Source organism: Balaenoptera musculus, chromosome 3 (genome assembly GCF_009873245.2).
Source record: "Balaenoptera musculus isolate JJ_BM4_2016_0621 chromosome 3, mBalMus1.pri.v3, whole genome shotgun sequence".
Classification (NCBI taxonomy): domain Eukaryota; kingdom Metazoa; phylum Chordata; class Mammalia; order Artiodactyla; family Balaenopteridae; genus Balaenoptera; species Balaenoptera musculus.
Genome location: NC_045787.1, coordinates 146471206 through 146487195, shown reverse-complemented (window position 1 = coordinate 146487195; position 15990 = coordinate 146471206). Strand labels below are relative to the sequence as shown.

The following is a 15990-nucleotide window of genomic DNA, read 5'->3' as shown; positions in this document are numbered from 1 at the left end:
AGTCCCCACGAACCACACCTCCCAGCACCCGCACCCTTGGGTGGTCCCCCCCTCCCCCATGGAACCTGGGCAGGCACCTGATTCCTGTTAAGCCATAAAGTTTGGCAGAAGTGATAGTGTCTGCTTTAGCACTTAAGGAGCCCTGAGCTGTCATGGAAGAAAACCACATGGAGAGACCACATGGAGACAGAGAGACAGGTCCAGGTGTCCCAGACATCTGGGCCAAGCCTCACAGCCATCCAGCGGGGACTGCAGGAAGGAGGGCATACTGTCTAAAGGGGTCATTAGCTCCAGATCGTTGTTTCCAGTGAAACTCGGGTCCAGTGCGGCTAGAGCCTCTGACTTTTAAAAGCTAGAAATCTGGACTCCCGGTCTTTTGATATTGACTCTGATGGATCTGAATACTGTATGGGGCAAATGTAACTGGTTTTTGGGTTGTGTGTAGCCAGTGAGTTTGCAACCTCTCAATGAGATGGCAGGGATTAGAGGAAGGGCATCTGAGCAGAGGCTACAGGAGGGCAGGCAGAAGCCAGTGGCTCAGCCTGGCTGGGATTGGGAAGGGGAGTTGTGGGACATGGGGATAGCTGTGCAACCTTGGCCGAGATACTTAACCTCTCTGGGTCTCAGGTTCCTCGTCTGTAAAATGGTGCCACCTCACAGGCTGTTGAGAGGCTCCACTGCGATAACACATAAAAAGAGCCGAGAAGGGACTTCCCTGTTGGTCCAGTGGTTAAGACTCCGTGCTTCCAATGCAGGGGGCCTGGGTTCGATCCCTGGTCAGGGAACTGGATCCCGCATGCCCACAACTAAGAGCCCGCATGCAGCAACTAAAGATCCCACATGCCACAACAAAGATCCTGTGTGCAGCAATGAAGATGCCGTGCGCTGCAATTAAGACCCGGCACAACCAAATAAATAAATAAATCTTATAGAAAAAAGAGCCGAGAAGAGTGCTGGCTGCTGCCGGGATTCCCCAGCTCTCCCAAATGCACCACGCTCACACCTTTAACTTAGGATCTGAAGTTCCTGGTTCTAGCGACAAAACAACAGCAATACCTGAATGGTCCTTTGCAGCTGACCAGGTACTTTCAAACCTATCCACTCTCACTCCTCCCCTGCTTCATTCCTCATCACAGCACTTACCACCCACTGAAATGCTTTCCAGTTTGCACACTGTCTGCCTTGCTCCACTAGAACGGAAGCCCCGCCAGCGCAAGAACGCTGCCCACCTAGTCCAGGCATTGCCCAGAGCCAGTAACCCACCCTGGAACACAGCAGCTGCTCCATAAAAGTGTTTTGAATGAATGAACGTGTGCTCATTTAATCATCACATACACTTTGTAAAGTAGAAGGTACCATATTATTATATCATCACATCCTCAGCCTAAAGGTGTGAAAACTGAGGTTAAGACAGGTCTAGTGACCTGGAGGGCATTGCTTGGCCAAGACGGGGTAGGGCTAGGACGCACACTTGGGCTCAGGGCTGCCAATTCTACCGTCTTCTCACCACCCACTCCTTCTGCGTTGGGGAGAGAAGTAGCTCCTTCCTGAACCAGACAGCTGGGGCTCCAAACCCACCCCCGCCCCAGATTCTCAGCAGGAACTGCCAGGTGCCTGGATGCTGGCCCTCAGCTTGCCAGGGCTCTGGACACGGGAGAGGGCAAGTGGGCACACAGCTCCACCATCCAGTTTCCAGGGAGGAAGGGGACCACGGGGATGGGGAGCAAGGTGAGAGGGGACCAGGCAGGGTCTCTGTACCTTGTTGATGCTGAACTGCCCCTCGAAGCGGCAGCCCACCCCGTTGTTCAGCGGGATCCTCATCGAGTTGTCAATGTGCCCCACTTCGTGCCTGCCCATCTCATCCTGGATGTCGAGCCCGACCACTGCAGGAGGCAAGGAGAGAAGAGTCACAAACATCCAGGAAAAACGGGACCAGTCCCCTCCTCTCGGGACCCCTCATTCATCCACTTCATGGACAGGCAGGGCCCCCGGCCATCCAGGAGCTCACAGTCTAGGGCCCAGAGCCACAGAGAAAGGGGTCAGCCAGCAGAGGAGGAGGAGAAAGTGATGGCTGGACCGAGAGCGAGTGAGCATTCCTGTCCCCTGCCACTGCCACTGCCGGCTGGAAAGAGTCAGGGAAGGCAGTAGCTGAGTGGGCCAGGGATGGAGGACTGCGGGCTGCAGGGGTGCAGAGCCTGCTGGCCGTGAGGCTGCAGGGAGGCAGCAGAGGGTCAGGCTTAGGAGGTGGTCTGAATCCCGGCCCTGCCTTTTACCAGCTTGCAACCTTGGCTGAGGCACTTAACCTCTCAATGCCTTGGTTTCCTTCTCTGTAAATGGCGGGGGTGGGGGGAGGGAGTGAGGAGTGGGCGGGGATAACAATTAAAGCTTCCTTGGAGAACCACCAGGATCAGATAATTAATATGTGTCGAAAAGGCTTAGAACGGGGCCTGATGCTCAGTAGGTGGCAAGTACATAATAAATGTCAGCACTTACTACATCTCAGACAGTCTCTGGGTTCCCTGGGCATCATTCAGGCTCAGGCACTCACTCATTCACATCTTCCTTTACCCAATGCCCGCTCCTCCAGGCCCTGCCCTCCAGGAGTGTGGGCACTTTTCTGGGTTCCTCAGTGCACTAAGGGGTCTGGAGTCCTGGTCCTGACTCCAATGTGACTCTGCTTCCTAATCTGCAAAATGGGCAGGCCCAAGCCAACTGTATTCCCTGAGATGGTCCAAGAGGCAAGCGAGGATCCCTGGAAACTATGGAAATGCAGAGATTTCCCTGATCGGAGCGCTAGAAAGCAGGTTGCGATACAGAGAAAGAGCAGCTGGAAGCAATTTTCAGTGAGCTGACTGTAAAAGGGAAAAATGGGAAGAACCCAGTATTCCTCAATGGGCATGGAAGTATGCGAGGGCCCATCCATACAAGGGAGTGCGATGCGCCACTAAAAATGATGCTTCCGGGTCTGTCGTACGTGGGAAATGCTGATGTCGTAATGTTCGGATTAAAAGAAATGCAAGCAGGTCCCCGTTTGACTCAGCAGTTCCACCCCCGGGGAGCCCGTCCTCCAGACGCACACGCGTCCAGACGTGTGCACAAGGCTCTGAGCAACCTTATTTGAAATTGTGACGACTGGAAGCAACCCACCTGCCTGTCAACGGGGCACTGGTCAATGGCACAGCCCCCTCCGGAATGCTGTGCAGTGGGTACAAGGAATGAGCCAAACCCATATGTGGGGAGGGGCAGTGTGAGCTCTGGGGCTGTCTGGGCTGTCCTGTCTGTCCTATCCTGTGGTTCCTGGCTCTGCCCCTACACTGTGGCACCTCGAGCAAGTCACCTAACCTTTTTGTGCCTCAGTTGCTTGTTCTATCCTAGGCTTGCGAGGATTAAAAAAATTAAAACAGAACTTACTATGGGCTAGACACTCTTCCAAGTGCCTTTTCCATAAGAAGGCACCATCTGAACATCCCTGTGGGGAAGATAATATTATCAGACCCATCCTATACTGGGGGACACTGACGCACAGAGAGGTTAAGTAACTTGCCTGAGATCTCACAGCTAAGAAACAATGGCGCCTGGGTTGAAACCCATAGAGTCTGGATCCAGAGCCCACACCCTTTGGCCACTCTGCTAGAACACCTCTCATCTTAAGGCACAAACACAGCCAAAGGATTCAGGACAGGGCCTGCCCCCGAGTAAGAGCTGAATAAATGGCAGCTGTGGTTATTATTTTACTAATATTATGAGTAATATAAGAACAGCTCCATGATATAAATGGAAAAAACAAGAAATCCCAGAAAGGTTCCCTGTAGTTGGGTCCCAATTATGTAAAAAGAAAAAAAAAAAAAAAAAAACACCAAACATGACATATGTTTGCAGACAGACAGACAGACAGAGACACACAGGGGTGAGTGAAGGGGTCCCAACTGCTAACAGGGGCTTCCTCTGCGGTGGTCGGCATGTGGGAAGCACGTACTTCTTTTACTTTTTTCTTTATATATTTCTGTATTTTGAACATGTATCTTTTTTAAAAATAAAACAATGTATTCCTGTATTAGTTGTTTACCAGAAAAAGATTATTTTTAAAAGCAGGATATGAGATTGCACAGGCAGCATGATCTCAGCCATGTTTAGAAATGCAGGGAACGGAAGGCCAACGGGATGGAACGGCATCAAATGTCAACTGATGTTGTCAGCGGGGGTGGAATTATGGGCGACTTCTCTCTCTGCTGCTCTGGATTTTCCAAAGGTATAATAGTGAGCATGCGTTTTCTTTTTCCTATAATAAAAATTCGAAGTTCTTTGAAAGAAAAGCCGAAGTGCGGGGCTCTAGTGGGAGCCGCTGGGGTGGGCAGGGCCCGGTGGATTAGCACAGCCGGCAGCTTCAGGTCGCCCACCCCTCCTGGGCCACCGCCTGGAGCTGGGACCGAGCTTGGAACCACATCCTTTTCTGCCCCTGCCCCCCAGGTCCCAGTCCTCTGGCCTCAGAATTTCCTTGCTCCAGAGACACAACCAACTCCTGAATGAGAAGCTGCCAGACAAATTATTTCTCTGAGAGAAAGAGAAAAAATAAAAATAAAACCAACCCATTTCAACAGGTTCCCTGGCTCGGGGCCCATGGCGCGTTCAAAACTGTGATGTAATTCTCACCAAAAGCAATAACAGAGCTGAATCTCTCCCCATCTGTGCCACAGACCCACCCAATGTTCTGCCTTTCAGGAGGAAGGAAGGGAGTAGAAGGAGGAGAAGGGTCTGCATGGGGTCCGTGCCAGGCTGGGGCAGAGGGACAGCTGGAAACCCAGTCTACTCATTAACAAATCTAGGAACCAGCTCATTAGATCCTCCCAACAACCTCAAGCAAGAGATGGCACTATGCCCATTTCACAGTTGAGGAAACTGAGGCTCAGAGGGGTCACCTTAGCCAGGGTCACACAGTTTTAGTAAACAAAGGAGCCAGAATCTGACTCCAAACCAGACTCCCAGTGGGTTCTGTTTTACACAGGTAATTCATTCTCCTGGTTGAAACACATAAAGTAAAACAAAACAAAACACACAGACACACAATGGAGTGTGAAGTCAAAAAGGATGTTTGCCACGGCTGCTAACAGCTCAGAGCTGCATCCTTCTCCTGGTGACTGCTCTTGGCTGGTTGGAGGTCCCCTTGTCTTGGGATGCTTGGGAGGTTCCACGGCCCCCACCCATCCCCACACACCACCCTGTACCCATCAGCCGAGGGTATGGATACTAACAGCCCAGCCCCCTTGCTACCAGGCGAGACAGACTACGACGTCATTCACACGCCATGGCTCCCCGTGGGATCAGGCCGCATTTAGATGTCAGCTGAACACACACCTCTGTCTGTCTTCTCACCACCCTCATGCCCTTACAGGTTCCTCCTGGGAGCCCTCTCTCAATAAACCACTTGCAGAAAATCTAGGTTTTACTTCTTGGGAGCTTGATCTCAGAGACACTGCCCGCCCCCGCCCCCGCCAACATGGCTACTCTCCAGAGGTAAACCGTTGGCAGTGTCTTGTGTTTTTTTATTCCAAAAAACATCCAAGTGCGTGCACATTTGATTACGTCCTGCCCCACAAAAGCGGGGAGAGTTTCCTGCTGCCCGTTGTTTGCAGCTTGCCATCCACTTAACTTGTCCTGGTTGTCTCGCCATTTCTGCACACACAGCACTGTCTAGAGGAAGTGTCTTGCCGGAGCAGAGAGCTGCTGGGAATACTCACATTCACAGTGCAAATTGGGTAGACTGATGTTCAGGCTGACGTCAATTTTGCCCCCGCTGTCCTTGTCCGGGTCATCGACGTACAACTCGTTCACACTGAAGGAGACAAGTACAGAAGCCTTGTTGAGATGGGGACACCCATCCCGGCTGCAGGGGACAGCCAGGGACACTTCACTTGGTGACCACTGCTCAGACAACCCAGACTCCCATCTGGGGGAAGCCTGGACCTGCTCAAGCACAGGGGGAGCAGGGCTCCCATCTCCGTGGCGCTCTCCAAATGCCGGCCTTACCCCTTAGAAGGAGGGGAGAAGGACTGGACGGGACGGCGGCAAGAGCACGGAGTCAGACGGATTCATTTTCCAATCGTGACTCTGCCACTTTTCTATGGAACTCAGGCAGATAACTTCACCTCTGTGAACCCTTCTGTTAAATGGGGATACCACCACCCACTGTTAATGGCGTGTTCTGAACACTTACATGAGAATTGAGACCGTTCTAGGGATCAGGGCCAGGTACCAACAGGCCCGCAGTTCCTGACTCCCTCCTCTCTTGAGCTCCCCCCACTCAGCCCCCCACCCTCCCAACCCCCCAGCCGGCTGTGAAGTCGAGGATTCTCTGGGTACTCATCCTCACCCAGGCTCTCACAAAGCTCTAGACACAGCTAGACGAACACATGTATTACTTTCCTGTGGCTGCTGGAATGAATTATCACAAAGTTAATGGCTTAAGACAATACACATTTATTCTCTTATACTTCTGGAGGTCCGAAGTCTGAGATGGGTCTGCAGGGCTGTACTCCTGGGGAGAATCAGTTTTCTTGCCCTTTTCAGCTTCTAGAGGCCTCAGCTCATAGCCCCTTCCTCCATCTTCCAAGCCAGCCGCAGGGCATCTTCTCTCCTCTCTGACCTCCTAACTCCCTCCTGTAAGGACTCCTGTGATTCCATCCTGCCCACCTGGATAACCCAGGATCATCCCCCATCTCAAGACCCTTGACATAATCACATTTGTAAAGTTCCCTTTACCATGTAAGGTAACATACCTGCAGCTCTCAGGGACAGGGACGTGGGCATCTAGGTGGGGCGGGGGAGGCACGGTGTGGGCAGGTGGCTCCATGGACAGCTAGGCCACCTTGCTGTTGGGGACAATGGCACCGCACTGGGATCTGCTGGCAACATGCTAAGTATTCAACAAATACTTTTTGAGCACTTACTACCTGTCAGGCACTAGAGACAGCGAGGAACCAGACAGACACGGTCTCTGCCTTCACTGAGCTTAGATAGACCACTCAGCTCCTAAACAAACACCTTATCCCAACTTTGATGGAAAGCTGTGGGGTGCCGTGGGAGGGACTCACGGGGTGATGGACCCCTGGGGAGAGTGGGCTGGGAAGCCATCTCTGACGGGAGTTGAGGTCTGAAGGATGAGTAGGCTGTCCTGGCAAAGAGGGAGGGAGAGTCGTCGGGACAGCACTGCAGAGGTCTGGAAGCGGGAAGGGCATGGGTCGTTGGGGTAATTGGACCAAGGTCACCATGGCTGCAGCACAGAGCCAAGGGAAGTGGGTGCAATGCAGTCGGAGAAGGGGTGGGGGCCAGGTTAGGTGGGCCAGAGGCCATCAGACTGGATCCTAAGCACAGCAGCATGGTGAGGCTGGCACTTTGATAGGATCCCTCTGGAGGCTTAGGACCAACCAGAGGGCCCTGTGCACTAGGGAGACCTGGGAAGCTGCTGCAGTGGTGCAGGTCAGAGATGGTGGTCTGGACCCAGAGTGGTGGGGATGGAGAGGAGGGAGGGATGCAGGTATGGTGTACGGAGCAGCCAGGACTCGCTGATGGACAGGGCACAGGGGCGGGTCGAGGGAGGCATGCAAGTAGACGGCCACGTTTCTTTCTGGAACCATTCACTGGGCTGGGAGCCCCTGGAAGAGGAGCAGGATCATTGGGGAGGGAAAGGTACCGAGTTCCATACGGCCGTGCCGAGCTCAAGGTGACTTGGAGATATCGCCGTGGAGCCGCTGAGTGGACACCTGATGGCTGTGGCTGAAGCTCACTTCTGATTCCCAGGTAAACTCCCCACGGGGAGAGGGCACCGATTCTCAAGGCCAGCCTAATGGGCAGCTACGGGGCAGTGCTTGAGGTGGCCGGGCTGTGGTTATTTTAAACATGAATCAGGCCCCGTGGGTCCTGTCCACAGGCTGTAAAATAAAGGACTGTCAGCTCTAAACAACTGGTCTCTAAGACAGCCTTGTAAATGGCCACTTCTTTGGGAAAGAATGAGTCAGGCCAGGGCAAGGGCACTTCATTTTTACTAAGAGCCTGTCTTTGTGCCCCTGGCTCCTAGTGTGATACAGCTGATGCTCAATTAACAAGAAAATGTAGGCTCAAAAAGATACCTGGAGTTTGTTTCCTCGTGGGGGTCACAAGGATGTTTCCAGAGACAAGAGAGCAACAGACTCGGCTTAGCCTTCAGATCGCTGGGCCTCCAGGCCATTAAGCCAGGAAAGGCCCCCATCAGGCCTATATGCATTCATCTTATCCCTTCTGCTCCTGTGAAATGTCCTGATCCCTATTTTATTTATTTATTTATCTTGGCTGTGCCACGCGGCATGCGGGATCTCAGTTCCCTGACCAGGGATCAAACCCGTGCCCCCTGCACTGGAAGCATGGAGTCCTAACCACTGGACCACCAGGGAATTCCACTGATCCCCATTTTAGAACCAGGAAACTGAGGCTCAGAGAAGGTGAGTCCCATCCCCAAGGTCACACAGCAAGAGCTGGCCAAGATGGAACCCCAACTCAGGTCTGCCTTCCACCAGGCTCTCCAGGGCTCACGCTGCCTCCCCTCCCTCTCGTCCTCAGCATCCAGGGTCAAAGGAGAAATTGAGCGGGGCCCTTGCCCTCTGAGGCCACAGGGTGTGAGAGAAGAGACAGGGGCCTGGGCTTGGCAGGCTCATAGCATTGGCCCACGTCAGAGATCAGGAAGAACAAATAAGCCAGTGGCAGAGGAGCGATGGGGACCACAGGAGGTTATGCTGGAGGAAAATCAACTTCTTCACAGCCAAATGCTCTTAAGCCTTCAGTGCCCAATTTCTACCCCTGCCTTAATTCGCAGCTCTGTAGGGTTGCTGAGTAATGAGATCACTGGGTGATTAACAGAACATCACGGAGAGAGAGCCCCCAGTTTCCCTTCCCAGCTGAGTGAGACTCTTCCTTGAAGCTACTCACCTTTCCTACCTGGGAGGCTGGGCCCCTGCACATCACTGAGGGATTGTGGGATGATGTCATCCCCTGGCAATCCTCTGGAGGTGACCTCAACACAGAGCGAGGTGAATCCCAGGTGTGGCACCAAGGTGAGCTCACCCTCGAGGCCCCAGGAGGCCTCTCCCAGCCCATGGAGCCCAGGCTCCCAGGGGCTGAAGTGCCGCCCCAGAGAAAGGGGCCGAAGTGCTGGGGAGGAGATGGAAAACTCACTGGCCTGCAGAGCTTGGGGCCAGTCTGGTTACGTAAGGCCAGGACTGGCTGCTCCCAGGCACCTTCTGGAAGGGCTCCGGGCTGCAGGATAAACACGGTTCAATCACCTGTGCCGCCCGCCCCATGAGGTCAATACAGCTGCCTTCCACGTCCAAGGAGAATGTTCCAGGGCCCCTGGCCTCCTGCCACCCCATGCCAGCGCTGCAGGCCTGCCCTCAGCACCACTCGCGGGAGCCTGCCAAGGCTAGTTAACGTTATTGGCTGAACTGATTTTAAAAGGCAAACAGAGGTTAGAAATCAGCCCACCTGGAGGGAAAATCAATGCTTTTTGTGGATTCACCACTGCTGTTTGGGGGCTCTTGTGGGCCTGACTCCTCCTGTCACCAGCATGGGTGATGAGAACCCGTGGGGCAGTGGCAGACAGATGTGGGCTCACCTCTTGGCTCTGCCACTTGGAAGCTGGGGGACCTGGGACTAGTTGCTTCGCCTCTCTGAGCCTCGGTTTCCCCAACTGTAAAACTGGGAAAGCCTTCTATGAAGTCTGAAGATAGGAAAGATCAATCTATGGTAATAAAAGTCAGAACAGTGGTGGTGGTGGTTCCTGACTTGGGAGGGGGCTCCAGGGAACCTCCCAGGAGGTGGAGACGTGTTGTCTTGACGGGGCGATGGTGACACGGGTGTGAACACAGGCAAGCATTCACCAAGCTTCACCTTTAACATTCGTGCACTTTGCCGTTTGTACCTCATACACATACCTCACGAGAAAGAAGGAAAGGAAAAAAGGAAAGGGGGGAGGAAGAAAAGGAGAAAAAGAGGGCTAATGGTTCTCGCTACTTCACAGGGCTGTGTGAGGACTTGGCAGTAAAGCTGCAGGCTGTCCCGGGGCCAGGGGCGTGCACGTTATCATTTGTGTCTGAGGGCCTAGCACAGAGCACAGGCCCCTCTGGGTAAAGAGAATAAGGCGGCGTGTTGGATTTCCATGCTCTCAGGGTTCAAATCCTAGCTCTGCTACCCACTGGCTGGCTGACCTTCTACAAGGGGCTTTGCCTTCTTCACCAGCCTCAATTTCCCCAGATGTGAAATAGGGACAACCATAGACATAATCTTAGGAAAGAGCATGTGCCCAATGAATGCTCACTACTTTTATTGTTATTATGAACATCACAATGTTTACTGAGTTGATAATCACAGGCACAGAGACAGGATCTACCTCACAGCACTGTGGTGAGGATTAAACATGTGTGCAAGGCCCCTGGTATATTCTAAGGCCCACACAAAAGCTTGCCTTGCTTAGAACTAATCCAAGATGTCCCGGTTCTGAGCACCCAGCTGGTGCCAGGCACTATGCTGGGGCCTTTCACATATATCAGTACTATCTCATTTAAACAGCAAGCCAGCGTTTAATAGGAGTTACTGTTCTCTTTTCACAAGGATGAAACTGGGCTCAGAGGAAGGTAGATAAAAGATTGACTAAGATCACACAGCCAGGAAGAGGAAGAGGCAGAGGCAGGATTGGACACTGGAGCCACTGATGCCCAGAGCCATGCTTTTTCCACCACATTCCACTGGGTGGGGCAGGATCAATGAAAGATGGAGAGGCAGGTGGTCCCCAAGCAGACCTGTGATGCAGGGGCCACCATCTTTCTGATAATCTGCAGATGCCCACCCTACCCCACCCATGGCCCAAGTACCTACAGGACAGGAGGTGCTAAGGGCTCCACTCCCTTTGTGTCCCTCAAGCCTCCCTCTGTCATCTCTACCCACCAGGAGCTGCAGCATCTGCCTCCTTCCCACCCGCAGCCCTGCCCCGGACGAGGGCTCCCTGAGCGGCAGCAGAGAGCTCGTGCTCACAACCTCTGTTTGGGGGGTGGGGCACATTCCAGGTGGGGGATGCCACACTGCGTCAGACTGCATGGGGGTCAGTAAGCAGTGGCCATGTAGGGAGAGAGGAAGAAAGGGACCAGGGAGGTTTGGGTGGGGGGAGAGTAGGTGGAATGTAACGGAGGGCCTTGAAATTCTAGGCTGAGGCGTGAGTCCAATGACATCTACAGAAAACAATTTTATTTGCTTTTAGAAGAGCACTTGAATACTTCGGATTCCTGCCCAAAGTCGCTGACCTCCATGCTTAATAATTTGATCTAATGGAAACTTACCCAGCAGTGAGGCTCGCAGTAAAGGGCTTGGGGTGGGAGTGGGAGGGCAGGGATGAGGTTATGCAAGCAAGCTCTCCGGGACCTTGAGTTTTTAAATCTAGACCGTTCCAGGTGTAAGTAAGTGTACCTATTACCTACCAGGCAGATGTCCCCAAAGCATCTCTTTGCAGCCACCTAGTCCTGCCCCCCCCCCTTTCTCCAAAGCCATCACCCTGGGACCCTCAGCCCCTCTGCCTTGGGTCATCGCCCAGCCCCCTCACCAGGCCTTGGCCTCCAGGGTCACCCCGCCCCAAACCCATCTTTGCAAGAGGTGATCTTTCCGAGGCACGAACCCCATCCCATCACTCTATGCTCAGAAGCCTTCAGGCCTCCCATTGCTCCTCCACGTGATGACCATGGCTCTCTACCCGGCCCTGGCTCACAATCCAGGCCTCAGAGAGGGTAAGCTGGGCTCCTAGGGAGCCGTCGAGCTCCTCCTCCTGGCTAAGTTACTGGCCTACCCACTCTGGGCCTGCTACTAGAGCGTGTGAGGACACAGTTCAAGGTAACGTCCAAGTTCCAACTCGGTGGGCAACGGCTTCCTGCCTGTGAGGCCACCTCCCCCCAGAAGGGCGCATCCAAGTCTCCCAGTGAACTATTCTGACCAAAAAGCAGCAGCTGCCATGTCCATGGGGCTCCAAAATGCTCTGGGCAGAAAAGGACGGGATATGGGGATCTGGGTACCAATTCTAGGCTTTAGCATCAGACAGGCCTGGGTTTTTGTTTTTTTTTTTTTTCCCCTCCTGGCCACTCCACACAGCATGTGGGATCTTAGTTCCCTGACCAGGGATCGAACCTGTGCCCCATGCAGTGGAAGTGCAGAGTCCTAACCACTGGACCGCCAGGGAAGCCCCGGGCCTGGGTTTGACTCTCGCGCTAACCACTTACCAACTGCACTGTGGTTTTAGCTTCCTGGTGCCTCAGTTTCCCCAGCTATAAAGTGAGACTAATGTCAACAGTAGTACTTGGCTCAAGGGGTTTTGTGACCTTTAAATAAGATGAGCATTGTAAAGTGCTAGCTTAGGTGGCTGGCATGTGGTTGCCTATTATAAATCACAACTGAAAAGTCTGAGTTGTATCAAGCTATAAATGATCAATGGAGAGTTCCAGTTACTACGTTTTCTTGTTATAAATCCTCATCAGGTTGATAATTAAGAGCAGCCGGAGCCTGGGCAGTCACAGGCTGGAATGTTCTGTGGCCACGTTCTCTGAGGAGCCAGATGCCGCTCCCCTACAGACACAGAGCCTCAGAGCACCCTGGGGGGGCCACTTTCCCAAGGATAATTAATGTCCAGGTTGAAGTCCAATCACCCAAACAGGTTCCCCTCCCCGCCGGGCCGGGCCAGAATAGCCTCTTATGTCACTGATAACCACAGGCCAGCGTTAGAGCAATGTTGATCCAACCAGAGGTGACCTCATTTCCTTGGGTTACAATCTCATGGCGGGGGTGGGGAGGCCAACCCACTGTGGTCACAAAACTGCCAGGGAGGGCCAGCCACCCAGAAAAGGGAAAGAAGTGTGACCTGCGGTCCTTCCAGATCAGCAGGGCTTCCCGGGGGTCGGAGAAGCTTCTGATAGAGGAAGGACCCCAAGGTGCAATCCTCTGTCCTCTGCATTTTCCTGTGGAGCCCTCGCCCGCGAGGACTCCCTTTGGGCAACTCTTGCACCTTGGTCACAAGGCCGCAGAGAGAAAGGAGGCATTAGGGTCACCGCATCATCATGGATGGAGCCTCTGGCCCGGACAGGTCTCTCTTCTCACCCTCACTGCTCTGCCTCTCCCCAGCCCTCTCACTGCCGGTGGGGAAGTGCTTATTAGACCAGGGCCAGACACAAGGCAAACACTGAATGAATGGCCCCTCGTGTTTTGATTCCCCTCATCTTTCTTCCTCTCCGGGGATGTGGTGGGACCAGCGTGTTCAGAATGCCCCCAGGAGCCGGGAAGAGGAAGTCCTGGAGAGGGAAAGGGGACAGAGCAGTGGGAACACACTGTGCTCTTGAGAAAGAAGTGAGTCCTGCCCTGGTAAATGGAGTGAGCTGTCCGGGCTTGCTCAAGTGCCCTGCCCGCAGCAGCGGGGCTCCTCCTGCTGCAGTCACCAGCTCTGACGTCCAAATTTACCTGTTGGGGTGTTGCCAAGGCACTCTGCCTCATTATGGGCTAAGCTGACGATCGGCTGAATGAATTGCCTCTCAGAATGTCAGCTGGAGGTGAGGGAGGCCCCTTCTTAACTCAAGGGGGGGAGACAAAAAAATTAACACTCACAGAGTACTCATCACATGACAGGTGCTGAGTGGCCTTACAACCTTTTTCCTGTTAGACAGGGAAGAAATATGAAATGAATAAATGCCTGAAGGGATATGGATCTTAAAGTATATCAGGCACTATGTTAAGCACCTTCCAAGGTCAATAATCTTGTTAAAGCCTCACAAAATATCCCATACCTTCTCTATCTCCTATCCTGCTTTGTTCTTTCTTCAGAGCCCCTATCGCTAATTGATACATTCCGTTGTGTTTGCTTGCGGACCATCTGTGTCCACCGCCTGCATTTTTGGCTTCTCTGAGCATGGAGTCACACGGTAGTAAATCGGACAGACCTGATGCCTGACTTCTGAGGGCTCAGGACCAAGGATGATCGCCATTAATCCATGGCAGTGTACAGAGCCTGGCCTGACTCGGGTCCACCTGCTCCGTATTCTACCCTCGCTGCTTGCTCACTTTGCTCTAGCCACACCAGCTCTCTGTCTTCACGTACACCAGGTAATTCCTGCCTCAGGGCCTTTGCACTTGCTAGTGTCCCTGCCTGGAATAGGTAAAGCCTTGAACCTGGCACCTGGGATACGGTCAGGGCTCCCTCCTTGTTGCTGTCAGCTGGGTACTGCTTCTCACCTGGCTCAGAACATGAGAGGCCTGCACAGAAGCCCCCCTCCCAGGGAATGGGGTGTGACCTGGAGAGACCAGCAGGTGCCTGGTACACAGTAGGTCCTTCATAATGCCAGCAGGTCTCAATTTCTGGCTGCTCTCCCTGCTTCCACCTCCAAATCACGATAGGATGACCCGTGAAATATCCAGTGGCCCAAAGGTGCACACTTGACTGGGACAGAGTCCAGGGGGAACAAAGCTCCTTGTCTGACCCCTGCCTGGTCAAGGAGTTATGTCTTGGGAAGCAGACAAGCTTCCCCAGAGCTGGAAGGAAGCCTTGCCTCTGATGTACCCTCCCTCGTTTGGCCAGAAATACTGGGACCCAGAGAGGTTTGGCAACTTGCCACCTGTCACAGAGCAGGTGGTAACTGAGCAAGGACCTGGCCCTGGACCTCCCAAGGCCTAGTCCAGTGCTCTTTCCAACACTCCATGAGGCTCCTGGGGTTTTGGTGCCATCAGAGTTAAAAACAGGATCAGAGAGAGAGGGAAGACAAACTCTCCCACGTCAGAGGAGGGCGGGAAGCTATATTCAGAAATGAGTTGGGGTGGGGGGGGGGGGCGGGGGGCAAGACAGTGGACAAGTCCCCTCACCTCTCTGAGCCTCAGTTTCCTCATCTATAAAGAGGGGACAACTACCTCCCAGGGCTGTTTGAGGATTAAGGCGGTAATGGTTACAGAGCAACAAGGACCATCTTGGGCTGAGCAGCTATGTTTTCAGTTTCCTATTGTCTTGTGGCTGACAGGAAACCAAGAAATTCCATGAGTGAAAAAGAAAATTCCAGTGTTTGCCAGGGGAGTGGGTGGCCAGAGCCCAGCCCCGTGATGACTTTCTGGGTTATAAACATGGAAATGCAGAGGCTTGGAAGCCAGAGGTGAAGGCAGGAAGCTTCTGGGTCTAATTCATCTCAGAGGGGCATCTGATGAGGCTGTGACTGAATAATTCCAATGGCATTCGGTGTTACACAGGCCCCAGAGCATTTACTAGGTTATCTGAACTACAGATGATTCTAGGAACTGGGGATGGATTCACAGTGCGTCAACCCGCTGCCAGGAAGCCCATGCTGACTCCTCACCCAGTGTGGGCCTACAACAGGGAAGGGGGCTTGGTTGAGGGGGCCAGGCTCCGATGTCAGAACCCCGCCCCCTCCACCGCCTCGGGTAGAAAGCTGCCCCCATTTTTCTCTGACTTCTTCCAGCTTTAACATCAAACGACCCTGTGATGACTCAGAGGGAAAAAAGCCCACTGGCCAAACACAGGGACGGCAAACATGAGCAAATGATTTCTGTTCATCTGCGGACCCGGGAGGTGCCTCCCTGACCCCAGAAGGGAACCAAAGTTTTCTCTTCAGCTTTAACAAAGCAATGTTGGTTTTCGCTCTGGCTTTAAAACCCTTTTAAGAAACAGAGGAGTGACTGATGCCACAGGCTTGGAAACAGGAGGTAGAAGGTTCGGAGGTTTCTCTCCTTTGTAAAGCCCCTCTCTCTTCTCACCTGGGGTCCCCAGAAGCTCTGGAATGCCTCACCAGTGGGCGATGTAACTTACATTTCTGTCGTTATGAATCCGGTGAGCTCCGAGAGGAAGAGGAAGAGGATGAAGAGGCAGCAGCAGATAGAGACTGGAAGAAACAACACAGACACCCAGTTAAGGGTGGTGGGCACTGATGGAGGGAAGCCAGCCCC

At 53.3% G+C, this 15990-nt stretch overlaps 1 protein-coding gene across 1 annotated transcript in view; it reads right to left on the bottom strand.

Moving 5' to 3' along the window:
- ERGIC1 (endoplasmic reticulum-golgi intermediate compartment 1) overlaps positions 1 to 15990 on the bottom strand; it is a 110516-nt gene that overhangs the window by 32137 nt on the left and 62389 nt on the right. The window contains exons 3-5 of the mRNA XM_036846749.1: positions 15854 to 15926; positions 5736 to 5830; positions 1759 to 1883 (exon numbers count right to left, since the gene is read on the bottom strand). Of these exons, the coding sequence (XP_036702644.1) occupies positions 1759 to 1883; positions 5736 to 5830; positions 15854 to 15926 (293 nt within the window). The remainder of the gene's footprint in view (positions 1 to 1758; positions 1884 to 5735; positions 5831 to 15853; positions 15927 to 15990) is intronic.